This window comes from Acanthaster planci, linkage group LG16, assembly GCF_054643075.1.
Source record: "Acanthaster planci isolate LZ-2023a linkage group LG16, COTS_SCS, whole genome shotgun sequence".
Taxonomy (NCBI): Eukaryota; Metazoa; Echinodermata; class Asteroidea; order Valvatida; family Acanthasteridae; genus Acanthaster; species Acanthaster planci.
Genome location: NC_141792.1, coordinates 6,966,340 through 6,985,642, shown reverse-complemented (window position 1 = coordinate 6,985,642; position 19,303 = coordinate 6,966,340). Strand labels below are relative to the sequence as shown.

Below are 19,303 nucleotides of genomic sequence, written 5' to 3'. Positions count from 1 at the left end.
TCAACAGAGGGCGCGATTTCGTTCCTCGATTACATTATGGTACCCAGACTTCAATCTAGCTGTGCTTAGCTTACGTTAGCATTTGGAAATGGGTTCCCCGACTAATCTTGGAAAAAGAATAATCTTTGTTCTGACATTGTGTGACTGTGATTGTGACAATCAGTCTTTTTCTTGATGACCTAATTCTTAACATCGAAACACCAATGTTTCTTTGAAAACCAGTCTTTTGGATTCACTGTATGGTGAGAATACAAATCTAAAGTAAATGATTTTTGGTAGGCCGCTGTTTGAAATTAAAGATCAATCACATGACTGTCTTGAGTCATTTCAGTTTCAATTTTTGTGACCTACGGTTAGGCTAGGCCTAAGTTCATGAAGTTGGGCATGCTAGGTCTATTATTTAAAACAATCTATAGATAAAACCTAAATAAAGATTGCTACTGACATTGGAAAAGTTCCATGTACGGATGCCACCCGACACCCTGTGCACAAACCCTATGCGTGCCATAATGAGACGGTTTACAGTCACTTCGCCCCATTTCCTCGTCGCCCAGGCCGCAACAAATTGCTTGTCCGATAGCCCGGGACAATCAAATTTTCTTTTGGGCGATTAAAATTCTAACACACAAACAACATGTAGTTATTATAGAAAACTCTACGGCATTCACTACGTTAATGTCGACTGCGTTGTCCATTGGGGGGAATTAATGCATAGGCCTACATGTATGGTTGGACTAGCATCGGGGTTATTTCTCATCCTATTCAAGTTTATTTCAAAGCAACACACACAGTTCTGTTCATTGTTCTGATAACTGTCAATGCATCCAGACAGCTGTACCCGGGTGATCGGATAAAGCTCGCTGCGCAGGAAATTTTGTGGAAACATGCTCGCTTCAAGTACGAGCAGAAGAACCTAATATTAAACTGATGAACACAGAAAATACACACATAGACAAAATACTAAGAATTAATGTAAAGAAATCTTGCAATATTGATTTTTTTCGATGCGTGATGGATCACGTACATGTACGGTCGCTGTGGCATTAGACTGGTTGCCACTTCAGTTGTTGTGTAATGAAGACTAGCATCCAACCTGGGCTACATGTACATCTTTGTCAATCTCCCTAGTCATGCTGGTGGAGAATTAAGGAGGAATTTCAGTAAGAGTTCAACACACACACGAACATCACTTATTTTCCCTTGCAGTAGTTTATAAGCCATCAGAAGGTGATAACCAAAAAAGTCCAATTTAGCAGTGAAAATATTGAAAAAAATTAGGCTCATACATGTAGGGTTTGTGCATGCCCAGGGTGTCAAGTGATGAAGTATATATGGAACTCTTTCCAGAATGCCTACCAAACATGCCAAATACTCAAGGCCCAAGGTCATGAATGTGAAGTTTGTAGGGACTAGGACCTGGGCTAGGTAAGATGTCAGACATACAATGTACATACATCTGTACATGTAGATACGTACATGTTTGGGTTCTGGTGTTAACAGTCTGTAGCCCTGTTACTTGCAGAACTTCAAGGCACCACTCCATGTGACTTGGGGCTCCTTTGACTTTTTGTGGGTATGTAATACGGTGGGTTTCTTAATGCAGCCCTGTTATGTCCAGTAGGGTTCAATTTTTGTTTGAAAAAATTGTCTTTCTTAATCAGATTTTCCTTTAAAAAGCCCTAAAAAGTGAATGCATATCATATAACTCCAATGACCCATGGGTTTAGGACCGTGTGACAAATTCTCCCGTGCGACTGGTGACATTGTATTACTTTTAAAAATCAGAGCTTTACTCACCAGCCTGCCATTCTCCTGACGTAAATGATCCAAACGCTTTGCACACTTTTCTTGCATCACACTCTGCTGATGCGTTGGATTGATGGTCAACCTTGACTCTTATAGGCTGCGTGCAGTGTGCACGTTCCTTCACTGAGATCACATACATGTATACTTGTACATGTAAGGCAAGGTGCAAACCAACATGGTACAGCAAGATCATACCTGTATTCATGGAAACGAGGTTGGTCAGACTGGTGCATATATCATTTGTGAAAGTTGGGGATGGAATCTTGTTCTTATTGCATAACTGTCCTTAATTGCTGTAAACACACGGTTCTAATGTTAAAGTGTGTGGATAAATCGGCAGGAATCACTTCCCTTGTCAGCTTTTTTAGTGCACAGCATCCTGTGTGCGCCCAGCAAGACACACACAGGACAGTTGCGCAGTGAAAACAAGACTCCATTTTCCCCACTTCCAAAAGTGGTCAAACCAATATACGTGTACAACGGTCAGCCATCAACCTGATGCATGTACACTGTGTGATGCATGCGAAATGTGCGAAGTGTTTGGATCCTTTTTGTCAGAGAATGAGAGGTTGGTGAGTAAAAGCTCTGAACTTTTTCAAGAAATAGTCAGTCACATGGAGTCAAATAGATATATGCATTAGTTTTGACAGCTTTTTTGGGGAAGATTTGATTGAGAAAGTGGATTGTTATAAAACACGAATGTACCCCAATTTGACATAATAGGGCTACATTCAAAAACCTGTAAGGTTAAGAACCCATAAAAGTCATAGGTCACACAGAGTAGTATCAACTCAGCATTCTGGCCAGGATGCCCTGGCCATCTTAGGGAGAGCTAAAACCCACCAGCCCTTCTCAGAACCACGCCTCTTCTGAAGAGATAGATTCCATACAGCTCACGTAACTTCCACCATGCAAAGCTTTGGAGCTTTCTCACAGTAGTCACACAAAATAATGGGCTTTATCGCAGATTTTGCTTTGAAGATACTGCTTTTTGTTGTGGCCAAAAGGACTTATGGGAATTGAAAAGGATCAGATGTCAAACCTGTTTCATTCCTGTTTGGCAGACGGAATGCCACAAGTGTGTACATTGCATGGATAGGTCACAAGTACATGCATTGTGGGCTCTAACTACATGTATGGTGTATTAAACCTGCCATGATCACAAGGCCTGACTGTTGTAACAATATCCAAAGTGATTTGAAGCTTTTATGCAAAATCATTTGAGTAGTGTTTGTGATAAAGTCTGTTGCAGAACAGCCCTCCACTTCAATGTATATCCCACTTTGGCTTATAGCTGGTTTGATATGTATCGGTATGCATACATTCTGTATATATGTACAGTGGTTTGATATGCTGTTCTCACTGTGCTCTGACTAATAGTATCCACAGAGCTGGCAACAGAGTACTCAAAACTCCTGCGGTTTTGACCTGCTTCCTTCTTAATGCACCCTAAGGCGGTAGCCACACATGTGTACATGTAGCCAGCCACAGAATACTCTCTCAAGACCAAATCTACTGGACCAGTTGTGCCTGCTAAATCAGGTGACCTACAGCAGGTATCATGGTGTCCTCCCATAACAAAGTGTGTTTGAAGTGCTGTTTTCCAAAATAAAAACAGATTTTTCGGTATACAGCAGTACTCAGCACATCAGTAGTCTGAATATTGTACCCACTGTCGGCTTTATTTTGAGTCAGTGACACTTATGATTCACTGCTGTTGGAGGATGCCGTGTTTGTTGATGTTTTGTACTCGCTATACATGTACATGTAAGTCACATGACTAGCGGGCACAGTTGGCGTCACTTCATTTGTTTATAATTTACAGATGTCTTCAAATCAAACTGTTGATGATGAAATAATGATTTCTTGGTTCATTCATTTTCAACTTAAGGTTACTTCTCAAAGGACCTACATTAAACATAATAGCATATGAGACATGGACAACAGCAGTGCGTCCTCCCTCCAGCAACAGGACTTGCTGGTATCCAGCAATCCGATTCCCAGATCAGTCAAAGACAGAGCCCTACAGACTCTCCCCCAGGGGCTGAGGTACTGCGTGTGGATGGAGAGAGATGTGGGCGGGGCAGGGATGACCATGAGGAAGGGCATCGTTGCCTCCCAGGAGTTCCGGGCCGGGGTCTGGTTTGGCCCTTTTGAGGGTTCGGTTGTCCTTCCCTCTGCAGGCAGAGTGCAAGGCCAAGACATGTGGGAGGTAATTACAAAGTCTGAGCCTGAGACAACTCAAAGCTTAAACTCACTGGCAAGTTGGTTTCTAGTTCTAGTCTTTCCTTGAATTGTTGGAATGATTAAAAAGTTGAGTGATTCTGCAACCTTCCAAATTGCAGTTGAAAGTGATTTGTCGAAAGGGGAATGTTCTGCTTGAAACTCTTATGCGTTTGTAAAGGATACATGTATTATGTCACTCCCTGCTGGCGTCTTCTTTGAAGCAGTTATCAAAGTTACAGCTAAAGTTGTACCTAGCATTTAGACCGCACTAGACATAGGTTTTTCATCATCAAATTGATGTGACTTTTGTCTTTTTGTTTCACTGGACTAATAACTTCATGTCCTTATCGGTACTTTTGAGCTTTGCTCTTAACAAAATGCTTCTTTTAATAATCACAGTTGGCAGTATTCAGTCTTCCTATATCAGTAGTTCCATGTTCAAATGCACATAAAAAAATGTGTTGAAACAGTTTTATAACTGTGTATGGTAGCACAGTTTGCTCATCTGTAAGCTGGAATGGCCTATTTTAATGGTTTCTAACTCCTAATCATAGGGTCAGGGGCTTAAATCCAGCAATGGGCATACACGTACACGTACTTGTATGTTATGGACTTCAATTTGCCGCTCTCCCCTCAAGAATGTACTGGGTAACAATAAAGCCAGTGTTTGATCAGTCACTTTTACCTGATAGGACATCAAGCTGTTTGTACAGAGTATGTACTCCAAAGATTGTTTAAGATGGTATCAAAGCATAGTGCCTTTAGCACTACCGGTAGATGCTGAATATGTGCATTTTACAGATAGTTTTTTCCTTTCTTCCAACCTTTCTATAGATTCACTGCAGCGGCAAGCTCTGTCATTACCTAGACAGCAGTGATGAGGAAGTAGCCAATTGGATGGGCTACGTCAGCTGTTGTAAAGAGCCTAGCACCAACACCAACCTCTTGGCCTATCAGCACCAAGGCGCCATCTATTACCACAGTTTTGCAGTAATCAACCCTGGGGAGGAACTCGTGGTCTGCCTTCAGCATTTCAAATTAGAAGAAGGCCCCAGTGGCTTGCAAGGTGAAATATACAGAGTTGGTCAGTTTTATCGTTCATTCCCCAAAGATGTATTTTGTTTTGATATCCAAGCTACATGTACATGTTCAAATTTCTTTGTAAATTATCAAAAATTCTTCAGTTTTGTGGACATGAAAATCAAGACACCTTCAATTAGTATGCAATAGAAATTCCGTCCCACCTACAGTACCTTCTCAGTATGGCAATAATTACTTTTTTAGCCTGGGTTCAAAATTACATGATGCACCCTAAGTGTGATTCAGTATAAAGCAAGTGTTATCTTTTTTTCAACTTTAAACATTTGTTTTTTAATTTAGGACTTGTTCAGGCTGGTGTTGGAGGAAGTAGATATTTAATTTTGTAAATTGGGAGAGAGAATTCCCAAAACTAATTAAATGAAATTTAACACAAAAAGGTATCACACTGTATCTGCCAAGTGTTACACCCAGTAGGCTCCAGAAATGGTCCTTACAGGTGTATCATTGAAACACCGTTGACCCTGTAATAAAATAGTGAACACAAATCAAGGTCAGCAGCAATGATGTAACTTTCTGCTGATTGGCTCGCTGGTGGGTGAACAATGAGCCCACATCCTGCCCCTTGCTGACGTGCCAAATTTCGGAGAGTCCATCATTTACATGTAGGGATAACAGAAAGTGGATAATATGGAACTTGAAAAATGCAGTGGGAGAAAAATGAAAAAAATAGTAATAATAATGATAATTACCGCTAATGGGTTATTAGGGAGACATTCCCGTAAGAATGTGCACAAAATTTTTCCAACTTTACTGTCCCATAATTCAATATTCCCTGGTCTGATCTGAACGAAACTTTGTGTGTTTTCATTTTAGACCCTAATCTATCATCTCGCAAAATTTGGACTGTAAAATTCGGCCTCCTTCTGGTAGTTTGAAAATAGGGAGATACTGAAATGTCTCCCTAAAAGCCAATGTCTCCCTAATGCTGAAAAATTTACCACAAAATGTCTCCCAAATGACCTATTTGTAAATATAATGATAATAATAATTAAGATAATAAGAGGGGACTCTTTTCCTATCTCTACACAAAATTGTTGCATTGATCAAACAATCAACATTTGTTGTCCTTTCCCAATGGTTGTTATTTAGATCAACCTCACATGTGCAGTGTGTGTCGATGTGCTCACCTGAGCCAAACGCTCCCTGCCGTGCGCTACCACCATGCAGAGCTCCCCAGAAGAAAATTAAGTCGGCAAGCGAAGGTGGCTGCATCGCCAGCCACAGCGGCCACCAAGAGGCTAGCTCTCAACAGCAAGATCGACAAGCTACGGCAGAAGCTGAAATCAGAGACAGACAAGGATTACAGCTCAGCCAGTGTGCGCGCCTTCAACTTTAAAACTCTGCCTGACCGATTCACCTCTGGCAGCAGCAGTTCATACGACAGCACATCAAGTTGTGGTGCAAATGAGCAAGCAGATCAACAAGAAACAGATCCTCCGCCATCTTGCAGAAGGAAATGTTCTAAAACAAAAGATGAGCCCAGTACTGTTGGGGACAGCAGCTCAGACCCAGCACATGATTCAGAACCGTGCACAGAGTCGCCAGTGTTGCCGTACATTCCAGCGAAAATGCAGAAGACATCCAGACCAAGCACGGTTGACAGCAGGAACAGTACATCCAAGGCAGGTGATTCTCTCAACAGTCCCAGCAGGGGTGACAGGAAGGCTGTGCCGTCCCTCGCTGGTTTGCTATCAACTCCGTCCAGTCTGGTTTGCCCAAGAACCACAGAAATGTGTGCCGGGACATCGGCCCCAGTAGTGACTGACTCACCAGACACATCCACTGCTGAGGGTACTGGTGAGACAAGTAGTCAAGCCCAGGAGACAAAGCCCTATTATGGTAAAATGGTGCTGGAGTCTGCCTTCCTCAAAGAGAAATGTAAGACACTGCTGACGAGAATAGAAAAGCTCCTGCCAAACCGACGATTTTTCTGCCTTTATTGTGGATGGAGGTTCAGGGATCTGTACCACTTCATCAAGCATAAGCGGAGGCATATGAAGCGTTACCGGAGAGTGAAAGGGAGTGGTGTGTGTAAGGAAATGGGCAGTGTGGATGGGAATACGCTGAAATTGAACAAGGATTCGTCATTGTTTGTCTGTTCAGTCTGCAATCGGTCGTTCAAGGAGATTCACAAGATGAAGGTTCACGAGCGATCACATACTAACCATACGTGCCACTTCTGTGGCAGAATGTTTGGATCAAGCACTGCGCGCATCGTCCATGAGCGTGTCCACACTGGGGAATGCCCTTACCCGTGTGACGAATGCCCCAAAGCGTTTCGCACCAGCTACATGCGAACACGACACAAACAGCAGTGCCATACCAATGAGTGGTTGTACAAGTGCAAGTTCTGCAACAAGAAGTTTAAAGTCAGGAATGCGATGACCACGCACATGAAAACTCACACCCAAGAGAAAAACCTTCCTTGCCCAGTCTGTGGGAAACACTTCGGACTGCCTCGGGATTTACTCAGGCACGTGAAAACCCATACGGATGAGCGGCCGTTCCAGTGCGAGTACTGCCAGAAGCGCTACAAACAGAAGTCCACGCTCACCACTCACATACAGAAACATTTTACGGGGGACTTTACCTGTCAGTACTGCCCACTGAAGTTTAGGACGATGCAAGCACATGCAAGGCACGAGAGCGTCCACACTGGGGTCAAACCCGTGTTCAAGAGGGTGGAGAAACCATTCCCCTGCAGGTACTGTGATCGTGTCTTCCCTAGGAATGTGAAGAGGAAGGTGCATGAGCGAGTGCATACGGGTGAGCTGCCTTTCCAGTGTGAGCTGTGTGAGCGAGCCTATTCCAGCAAGAAGGGACTGGAGAGCCACATGAGAACGCATTCCGATGAGCGGCCGTATCCCTGCCATGTTTGTGGAAAGAGCTTCAAGGAGCGCAACACACTCAAATGCCACATGCGAATCCACACAGGAGTGCGCCCATTCAAGTGCGAGCAGTGCGACAAGACATTCCGGGTGAGCGATGCACTCAAGAAGCACCGTCGGTCACACAGTGACGAGCGTGCGTACAAGTGCCAGCAGTGCGAGAAGGCCTTCAAGCAGCTCTCTGCTCTCCGAAAGCATGAGCGCTGGCACCTGGGTCTTCGGCCACACATCTGCGACGTCTGTGGTCGTGACTTCGTGGACCGCTACCGCCTGCGCATCCACCAGAGCATCCACCTGGAGGTGCGGCCACACAAGTGCAACATGTGCGACAAGAGCTTCACTGAGGCCTGCCGACTGAAGCGACACTTACGGGAACACGAAAACCGCCGGGAATTCGGCTGTGAGACCTGCGGCAAGAAGTTCAACTTCAAGGACCAGCTGGAGACTCACATCAAGACCCACAGCGAGGAGAGACCCTTCCAGTGCCAGAGCTGCCCCAAGTGCTTCAAGAACAGCAGTGCTCTCCATCGCCACAAGCGTGTCCATTCTGACCAGACTTTCAACTGTCCCGTCTGCAACAAGGCGTTCAAGTTCATGAAATCACTCAGGAAGCATGCTCTGCAACACATTGGGAAGGACTTGATGTCATATGCGATGACATCAAGTCTGGCGGATCTCTGTGGTATAATACCCCAAAACTCAGAGTCCACTACTGGCAACGAAGCCTCCATATTAGTCAGTGAAACTCAGCTTGACAGCAGCAATGATGGCAGTACGGAGACGGCTATGTACACCAATCATTTTACCCACCATAGCACCGGCAGGCAGGCAGACATGGACCGGATGTATCCAAAGAGTCTTGGGATGTATCCAGATGAGTCACAGGCCAGTGAATCTGATCAGAGCACCATTATAGATGAGAAGGAGCCAGACCCTGAAAGCCCAAAAGGTCTTCTTCCAATCTCTCCTCTCACTACTGTCAAAGTGGAGAGGTTTTCTGAAGACAAGTAGGCTGGTTCACCTCTAAACTATCTAGTCTGTCACATAAGTCAGGATTACTTCCAGCTGTAATTCATGTGTGCTCACAGCTGCACTCGAGTCCACTATAGGAAGGATTCATTCATAACTGAACTCGTCAACTCAGGCTTGTCAACTCAGAAAGTCCATTTGGAACATTTGAAAGCTGTCAATCTTGCCAGGTACAATGTACAGTGCCTGTTAGAATGGGCACTGTGCAAAGTAAAGGAGGTCCTCCCAAACAGGTAGTGTCTTCAGTACATGTACACAGTACATACATGGGTCATTCTCTGAATTTGAGCTCCACTATGACCTTTTTTGGTCTTGGCCTGTGTAACTTGATAATCACTGAAATTGACTTCAAAGTATGTTTCTTTGACAGGTATTTTGCACAACTTCAACACTCTTGGCAATTTAAAAACAAAATCATACACCCCTGGATGTAACAGGGACGGGGGAAAAAATGAATGGACCACAAATTTATAGAATGACCCCTATTCTGAAGTGCTGCACTCATTTGTCTGAAACAAAGTACAACTCATAGACATGCTGTTAATTGACTACAACTGAAGCCCCAATTGTATACCATGTAGGAATGATACATTGTATTTTCACTTATACATGTTCCTGTATTTGTAGTGTGATGGACTTGTAGATAAGTATTTAATGTATTTTATAAGGTGTGTTGTATCGGGTGTCTCCAATTTGTTTTAATCTGTTTGTATGAATTTATATGTGTAAATAGTATCCCATATCTTACGGAGTCATCAATGAAACATCTCAACCAAGGTATGATTTTGTACAAAAGACCAAGTTTGAGGCTTGGGACAGTCAGTATTCACATTTTAATATATTTGAACAAGCTGTATTGATGTAATTCTGTATCTTGCCTCAATTAAGAATGGGCATTTTGTCAGTTTGAGTAACAACATGCACCCAACAAGATCAGAATAAGTTATTTGCAATTTGTGATGGGAAAACTTTAACCCCTTCGTACCAGTAACTCTTTTGACCGTGACTGCTGGGCTGCGGTATGCCCTGAGTGGAGGGCTTTGTCCATCAGCAGGCCCCATTGAACCAGCAGCTGCATGGTGAATAGACTGTATGTGTGGTATGCACTAATCCTCACACAAAGCCACGCCTCTTGCTGTCTCCTAGAGCGAAGGGGTTAATTATGAGATGCGGGTGGAAATTGAATGGAACTCAAAACAGTATAATATTACAAGTATTTATTTTTAAATCTTCATCATAAATGCGATAACTTCACACGGAGTTGCAGGACCATGAACTTGCCAAAATGACCGAGGTTACACCTTGACAATTTTCTTTTCTTTCCTGTCCAAAAATAAGGTGCTTCAATGTGTGTTACCTTAATCACTGCCAGTGTATTTTGTGCAATGGGCCTGGACACGTGACATGGAACTAAAAAGTCCTGTTGTTGCTAGCATTATGAATACAGTAAAAAGCAAACTCTCCAGTGGTCTACTTTCTGATTCAAGGTAACAAGAAATGGATGAGAAGACATGAAGTCTATGCAAACGCTGCCACTTTCAAAAGCTTGTGACACTCTGGTAAGCTCCTGAGAATTCGAGTGTGGAAAAGTTGTTTAGATCAGTTGCCATCAAGGAAATCGAGTGAAAAGCTCAAATTTTTTTTCCGTTCTGTTCTGATGTTAGACAGGGCATTCAGCATAAAAATTGACAGAATCTTTTTAACATATTAAAAATTTGCAAAAATGCACTTTTTCCGGCAGGAGATTTAAAATTTGTTTCGTAAAAAAACTTAATGAACACCCAAGAAAAATTAAGAAATTTAAGACAACGCAGTACGATGATAAAGACATTCATGTGCACTGCATAGGGGGTCTGGGATCCAACTGCCATGTTTACAAACAATAAGCCTGGAAATAGGTTCACTTTGTGTACTTGCCTATGGAGCCAGTGGGGGCCAACAGTCTAATAACCATGACTGAGAAGTGCACACGTAAACACTGTGTGATGTTACCAGTTCAGAGGTCTGTTCTTATTGATGTTACCAGCTAATTTCATTTTGCCAGGGAAACACTGACCATCATGAATGACCGGGGTGGTGGACAGTTCTGCCCCTACACTGCGATTTGCATCCACTTTCGTTGCACATGGTACCAACTGAATGCTGGCCAAAGATCGTATAGTGCCGCAAAGCGGCACAAGATGGCTAACTTCACCGCGAATACACGTAAAACGTTGTAATCGCATAGCCGCCATGCGCAATGCACAGGCGCAGGTGCAGCGGCAGGCATGTGCACCTGGTGAGCCTGTGCCCAAGCGTTACTGTAAACTGCGCAGGCGTATCGCTTGCTCAAATGGCGCCCATGATAATTACATCTTTTGGGCAGAGTTATCCATCTTGCGCCGTCGGCGTTATACAATCTTTGATGCTGACACATTAAATGCTTGTCGGGAGAAAAGCGCTGACATGGATGTACAGTATCACATGTACACGTACCTGCATTTGCTTAGCTGTCCCACTTTCCCCAACAGTGTAACCACTCAAATATTGGCTACAGAAGACATTACATTGCAATGAGTTTTCTTCCATTTTGTATCACTAAGACTTGTAAAAAAAACCAATTTAAAAACCTGAATAAAAAAATATAAAAACCAAAAGTCAAATGATGTATCCAAATGGTGTATCCAACTGATAAGGTGCATGCAGTGTGAGGTATGGGTCATTCTGTGAGGTTGGGGCACAATTTGTGACAGTGTCCATTGTTACGTGGGTTCCGTAAAAGTGAATAGCTATTTCCCTGCATGTGGATTCCAAATTGACATTGTTATACATCTTGCGTAAAAGAAGGCTGAATACAGAGGTGTGTGTTATTTTTACAGAGTAAATGACCTATTCTACAGGTCATGACAGGTGGTAAAAGTTATCCATGTAACAAGGACACTGTCACAAATTGTGCCCCAACCTCACGGAATGACCCACATACTTATAATATTTTTTATTGAAGAAAAGAGGGGGGGGTACTGCTGACCTTTTTGCTCAGTGGCAAGGTCCCTAGCTGCTGAAGCATTTTACTGTCAATCTATTTCTATCTGTCTGAGAAGCAGACAGGAGCCAATTTGTCACCAGGGAGAACTCTGGAGAGTTCAACCACTTCCTTTTACCTTAGAAGATATCTTTTTTTTTCCACGCTTGAAAGTTACTTTCTGTAGCTTGCTGCTGATCACCACAAAGCATGCCGATGTACATCTATCCATATGTTTTTAAATAAATCATGTGTAGAGCTAGTAGATTTGTGCATGTCATGTAATAAAATATAATGTAATCCATAATGAAAGTGATCCTTGGTAAAAATAAAAGTGTTTTATTATTTTGTGCAACCTGGCTTTACCATACAAGTAAGTCGGGAATCCCGTTTTGAGCACCATGGGTTTATAAACAGAGCCGGGGTGCCCGAAATAGGACAAAAGAGCTGGTCCATGTAACAAAAGACCATACGTGGAACAAAAGACCTCCTGCTGGGAATTGCCATCATTTTTCGGCTTACATTTTTCGAAAGTAATCCGTCACTGTTTTTAAACAGTATACCACTGTTTTGGGCACAGCGGGCCCGCGGATTACCACCACGGACAGTGCTCCAGGGCCCTACTGATTAATGACACAGCACCGCTGCATGCTAATACAGCCGCGTTTGAAAAGACGCCACTTGCATTCACTGGGGACAAAGGAAATTATGCAATGCCTCACAATTCTGGGCTCTCTTTACAGGGCAGTAGGCCTGGCTGAAATATTCAGGAGTCAATGAAGGTTACTTGTCAGCTTAGAGTAGCCACCTAACAGTCATTTGTGTGAGTGTTAACGTCCATTAAATGAAATGATGAATTTTTGAAGAATTTTGAAAACTGAAAATCTTGGAAATCTCTGGTACGTGTGCAGGGCATTTTTAAAAGCACCCGGCACCCAGGCTCTAGGGTCTTTGTTGATTGCATGGTCTGTAAGTTTTTGATGAGCTTTCCATCTGGGAGAATGGGTCAGATATTATCATTGTCTGAAGCACATGGTTGATTCAGACAACTTGGCACTTTGTAGTGCTTCCTCCAAAATACTCTCACTGGAGTTTTAACTGGAGGTTACCATCAAGTAGTAGTTCTTTCCCTGACGCAATGTTCTTCAAGACTGAGAAGGATCCTTTCTGATGGTACATTTTAATTCTGTACAGGTTCTTGCTGCAGGGTTAACATCAATGATGTCTGATACCTTTTCCTGTTCTTTCTTCACTAAGTCTTTTCCTCAAGACAAAGCTAGCTTGATCCTTTCTCATGCTGCATCTGAATTCTCTGCTTTGTCAAAGTTCTCACTGCTGGACTGAAATCAACGATGTCTGGTACCTAGTCTCGTTTCTTCCCTCTCTCTTTCCTCTTCTGCATCTTGCCCAGTGCTCGGTACAGCTCCTGCTTTGCTTCCTTCTGACGCATGTCCCTCTGTGCTTCAATGCCTTTCATCTGTAACACAGAGAGTGAGTCCACATGTATAAATGTACTTATTGCTACAGAGTCTGCTCTATTTACAGAATAGTATTTTTGCCATCAAGTGGTCGGTAACATTGTCGACCCAATGCACGTTTGGAAAGGGTTGACAAATTTCGCACCTTATGATTGGCCAACGTGTTGCAAACTCTTGGTGGCGCACTATTGTGAATCGCCCAAATTGATGAACTGTAACGATGATTAAATACTCTGTAATCAATGTGCATATTGCATAAGTGCAAATCTTGTGGCACCTGGGAGGCACTGCGTGCCTTTTACTTCTTGGATACAGTTGTTGCAAGTCTCCATGTCTATGGCTTTGCAATCAAGTGGAAGAAGGCCTACCTTCTGTCTGTGAAGATTGACTCTCTGTGCCATGGTCTGTCTTTCCTTCCGCTGTCTCTCCTTGTACAATGTGCTCAGTTGATGCATCAATGTTGCCACCTGGGATACAAAAGCCAAAAGTTCCAAACACAAAACACTCTCTTAGTGGGTCATAAACTGAGCTATTCTCGCCTTTAGACAAGACGCACATGCCCTCCTGGAGGCTGGTGCAGGCAAAAAGACCAGTGCGAGTGGTGAAGCCGTGAAGGCCTTGACCATCTCATGGAGCCTATCAATATTTATTTCTTCAAGTTACATGAATCAAGAATTATATGCGTTGCTTACTTTAAAAGCACTGGGAACATGACCTTTGTATGTAGCACGCTAACGCTGCTGCATGTGAAGGGTTACAAATAATTTGAATGCCGCTGCTTCATGTGCTTTATATCGGTGCCCAACATGCACGTGCACAACTGTTCCTTAAATCATGATGACTATTTTGTGCACAGGCAAACAAGTTTTGACGCAATTTCTATCCAATAAGAACTCAATGACACTGGCGTTCCCCTTAGGTATTGGTGTTCCCCAGTGCTGTACGAAGCAAACTCATTTTCTTTGTGACCATGTGTGGCATCACAGTCTCAACAGATCTGAGTAATTTTAAATATTATTGGTCAGTATCTACAACATGTAATGTATTATGCATGACAATTTCTCAACTAAATCGGCAGAGAAATTTGAAGAGAAACACAAGCCTTTTCCACGAGATAGCAAGGCGCTTGTGGCTTCGCTGCTCACCATGCTGCTTTGCTGGTACGGTATACACATTCAGATTTCGAAACCCAGGCAATCCTTCCTGCCTATGATGCACACTTTCAGATGCCTTACCGAGTGATGCTGCCTTAACCCCTTCGCACCGGGAAGCGGTAAGAGCCGCTGTAAAAATTGAGATCCTCAGCCCACTTTTCAGCAATTATTCTCGGCCCACGCTCGAGCAAACACGGTGAAAGAAGGCAGATCCTGGCTCTTGTATATATGGTGATTGGCCTTTGTGTGTAGCCCAGAAATGAAAAGACCGAATTTGCATCATGATCACCAGCTTCACAATAGTCCCCACTTTGAAAAGAGGCAACGGGAACGTGGAAGCGTGAATAGAGCCGCATGCCACCAAACAATGAGTCCTTTCAGTGTGTAAATCAAAGCGTGCAGTGCACGCAGGGCCACAAACCGAGAATTTGCGGTTTGGAAAGTGGCTTTCGTGGCCAAGCGAGGCTAGGATTCTCGGAGTCGGCTTTCGGAGAAAAGTCACGGTGTCAAGGGGTTAAGGCACATTTCAAGGCGAGTTGTGTGCAGCACATGTACCGAAAGAAAAACCATACCTTCTTTTCTTGTGGCTCAAGGACAACTGCCCGGAAGTTCTTGCCTCCACCGTGTTTTGGCTTCCTCTTTTTCTCTGACTTGGGCTTATCCTTGAAGGGCAACGCCCTCTGAAGTGACTTGGGCACACGCAGGGCATTGAAGTAGCGAGGCTTTCGCTCTACAGGCTGTCAGCAAAAAAATAATAAAATTTCAAATAATTCCTCAACAACAATTATTAGAAGTAGTCTTTCGCAAATCAACAGTCCAATTGAACTTTTCCTGTCAGCTATGATTTAATTACAGCTTACTGTAAACATTCCTCGGCTTAACTGTCACATCTGCTCTCACCTGGACTTTAAACCATCTGACATCTGTTTGCCACATACACATGTAGCCGGTAAAAACTCACACACTACAGCTGATGCCATGCAGGTAACCTTTGACCAAACTAGCCGTGTCTTGGATGCACCTCTCAATAAATAGCCCAATGCAGCTGATGCTTAATGGCCAAATGAATGTTTTTCAAATGCAAACTTTCTGACTTCATTTTTTTGGAGGGGAGGGGGATAAGTCTTGACACAGATTGAGTCTGCCGTTACCTTGTAGATGGAGTCCGGATTGCTGACTGCCTTGATGTTCTTGTCTTTCCTGAGTTGGCCCACGGTCCGCATCCCTGTCCAGGAATCCTTCTCATCCTTCGGTAGGAGTAGCGTTGTCACAGGATTGTAAAACTTGGGAATTTCAATTGGCAGCCACGTTCTCATAAACACGATATCTGCAAATGAGGGTAAAAAAATAGAGATGGAACATCTAAAAGAAATGCCTGGATCGGAATTGATGATCACATTTGTGCATTAATGTTGATACAGGTATATAAAAAGGAGCGTGCATTACTCTAAGATTACATTGCATGAATGTCAACCATTCTTGTAATGCAATCTTGAAATAACCGAGGGATGCAAGAGAATACGTGTACTTCACGGCACACAGTCCTGCCATTTTTGAGCTCAGGTGTTATTCTTGTTGGCATGAGTAGCATGCTGTAATGCAGCCAAAGAATTCCTCCGGTGCTAGAAGTACAGTACATATCTGCTGAAACACAATTTTTTTCAAAGAAGAAATTATGGTAAACTCTGGCTAAGTCAGCACTTTCGGGACTCAAGAAACTATGACGACTTACGTGAATGCTGACTTGTGCTGTAAGTCGTCATTTTGCCGACTAGTACACGTACACATGTATTGCCTTCGTGTATGTACATTATGATTCCTTGCACTAATTCAATGGCTTTGATTTACCCTGGTTTATTTCTACCTCCCTGGTCGATCCCAGTAAATTCGTTCTCAATTATTATCCTCACAGGCTGCAAATTCGATAACTGATCATGTGCCCCTAAGGACAAAGCAAGGACGGCAAGCCACCTGCAAATCATATCATGACTTGACAGTGCAGTACATACATGTACGAGATACAGTTACGGTACAGAAAACATACACTCATCTGCACTCGCATTGGTTAAGTTTGTTCAATAAGGCAACCCCCAAAATGGACAGAGCACATGCATGTAGCACTAGAGGGGTTACTGGTATTGATGTACTCATGCTGGCTATTATCAACCACGGCCTGTGCCGCCAACAAACAGACATCAGTCAAGCAGAGTGGGGCTTGTCACTTGACACTTCTTGGCAACCGTGGCGAAAGAAACTAATACGAAGCACAATTTTTTTTTAATGCCGACTTACACAAAGGAATTTTGTGGTTTTGTGGAAAGGGGACCAAGAAAAACATGCCAACTTATACGAAATGACGACTTATAAATGCCGACCTAGAAATGAATTTTTCAATGGAAATGCATTACAGATGATCAGGACTTTTGTCAAAAGGCCGACTTAAGACGATGTGACGAGTTACACGATGCCGACTTAGTCAGAGTTTACTGTTGCTGTATATGCTGAATAAATGCTTACCACTTCTGAGTAGTTTATCTTCAAACGTCGCCCTGAAAGCTCCCTCCGGTGTCCTCAATGCTTTCTTAATCTGGCCTCGGATTCCACTGACGGTGCGCACTGAAGCGCCCTCAAACCTTGCAACTTCCAGTGGGGTGTTGAACATACCCTTAACAGATAAAACCAAAGTCTTAATGTCATGACTTACATTGCAATTTTACTCTAGATTTCACATTACAGAAGCGCAATCAGCATTTTTGACTCAGAATTGAAACTAACCTTGAAAAGAACCCCCCCAGCCCACCTCCATAATGTTGGATATTCTAGTGTTAAGCATGAACACTCTTGTGTCTCCGAACTCCAAAGCCACTATCAGAATGATTACGTCTCCCTTCAAACCTTCTGTATGCAACATTTCACCATCAATTTCCTCCCAGTTACTAGGGCAACGTGCATGACTGTAACTGACCTCAATTCAATGGCCCCAACTGACCCAGCAAATTACATGTATGTAGACATACACTGATTCGCCTGCAGATGCGTTGTTTGTGTCTTCCAACATTATTACTAAAAGGTCCGATTTTAACAGCGACAGTAATACTGCTCAGACTTGTCAAAGAAATCACAACTCAAAGCCTGTCAGAATGCAACCAACAAGGAACAAACAACCATGCAGGAATGCACAGTCTCAAGCTATTTGCCTCGAGCGAGAAGTGAGACTGGTTCAGTCCCACAGTAGCTGGACACATCTCCAGCAGCCCGCAAGTCATCCAGTTTCTAGGTAAGCCACAAGCTATTAAAAAAATTGAATCCTTTGGCATATTTCATCCCATAGAGCAAGCATAACTAAGACTTCAAACTTTGCAAGGGGGTGGTATGAACTAGCGAAGGTTTGTAGTAGCACCATGTGGCTGTCTCTTTTGAGAAGATGTGAGGTTCTTAAAATAACTGTTGAGCTGAAACTCATCATTTGGATCAGTACACTCTGACTGACCTTTTTCCAAATGTATGAAAACATACAAAGACTGCACACCCCTCCCCAGCATATTTTGTACACTCATGATTAAGTGATGAAAAAAAATACAGCTACCAGCCAACACCTACCCCGATGAATGCGGTGTGCTTGTGGATCTTGATGGGTGTTCCTACCAGCTTCAGTTTCTTGACAACATTGAGAGACTTGTCCAAGTCTAGGATGACTCCAGTGGCAGCAATACGGAAACCCGGCTGTAACGACCCCCCACCAAAAAAAGAACAATTACTACTCTCTACCACTACAACAACTCTTGCAAATTTCCAGAAAAATAATTGTAATTGTTCTTTTAAAAACCTCTGTGATTTTCTTTTTTCTTGTAATGAATACTTTAAAGAGTTTGGTAAAGGAATCAAAATGGTCAATTTGAAAGACAGAAATATTTGATAGAAGGTGCCCTGGGTATGAAACGCAAAGGGTAAAAACATGCAGGTGCTGTGCTAAGAATTTAACATCATCTTGCTATGATGAAAAAGGTCATACATTTCTGCCAGCTACCGACTGCACTGCCAGAACCCCTGTCCCTTGAGGAGTTATGGGACCTGAAATAAAACACAGGAATAGGAACGCGAAATTCCAACGTCAAGTTTTGTTAACTGAAACAAGTTTCTTCATTATATTTTAGTGAAGACCATTAACCTAAGCATTATCCCAGGTCATCAGTCCAACGTAACCTCTACTAATCAGGAAGAAATAGGACCGTGAGACCTTCTGTGAATGTACATTTCACCAAAAACATATCAGCAACAAAAACTTTGGTTCAATGTCCTAATTACAAAGGTCATGATGTTAAACAAAGTAAAGATGTTGTGTAGAAAGTAGAAACATTATAAAATGAAACAGCATTTCACATCACTACTTGGAAAAACACCTTAAAGTTCAAACGAATGAAAGCTATCAACTAGAAGATAATTTCCATTCTTATTACACTTGGTCACTTGGGAGACATTCCCATAGGAACGTGCGCAAAATTTTTCAAACTGTAACGTCCCATAATTCAATATTTCCTAATCCGATCTTAACCAAACTTTGTATGTTTTCCTTTCAGACCCTAATCTATCATCTCTCAAAATGTGGACAGTAAAAATTTT

General features: G+C 42.9%; 2 protein-coding genes across 6 annotated transcripts in view; one reads left to right on the top strand and one right to left on the bottom strand.

The window, feature by feature from the left end:
* Positions 1-89: 89 nt before the first annotated feature.
* On the top strand, positions 90-12,367 carry LOC110989845 (uncharacterized). Of its 3 annotated transcripts, XM_022254509.2 has the most exons (5): positions 90-242; positions 1,523-1,573; positions 3,698-4,018; positions 4,867-5,098; positions 6,223-12,367. In XM_022254509.2, exons 3-5 carry the CDS (start codon positions 3,743-3,745, stop codon positions 9,030-9,032), a joined length of 3,318 nt encoding a protein of 1,105 aa, XP_022110201.2. In that variant the 5' UTR covers positions 90-242; positions 1,523-1,573; positions 3,698-3,742; the 3' UTR covers positions 9,033-12,367. The 3 variants fall into 3 exon arrangements, with proteins under 3 accessions (XP_022110201.2, XP_022110200.2, XP_087003621.1); XM_022254508.2 differs by lacking the exon at positions 1,523-1,573; XM_087147495.1 differs by lacking the exons at positions 90-242; positions 1,523-1,573 and adding an exon at positions 1,596-3,348.
* Positions 12,359-19,303, bottom strand: part of bms1 (BMS1 ribosome biogenesis factor) — a 24,625-nt gene continuing 17,680 nt past the window's right edge. For all 3 annotated transcript variants that reach the window (XM_022254530.2, XM_022254531.2, XM_087147493.1), the window contains exons 19-25: positions 18,696-18,754; positions 18,284-18,406; positions 17,201-17,348; positions 15,835-16,010; positions 15,256-15,420; positions 13,898-13,996; positions 12,359-13,528 (exon numbers count right to left, since the gene is read on the bottom strand). In XM_022254530.2, the coding sequence (XP_022110222.2) occupies positions 13,415-13,528; positions 13,898-13,996; positions 15,256-15,420; positions 15,835-16,010; positions 17,201-17,348; positions 18,284-18,406; positions 18,696-18,754 (884 nt within the window). In that variant the 3' untranslated portion in view covers positions 12,359-13,414. The remainder of the gene's footprint in view (positions 13,529-13,897; positions 13,997-15,255; positions 15,421-15,834; positions 16,011-17,200; positions 17,349-18,283; positions 18,407-18,695; positions 18,755-19,303) is intronic.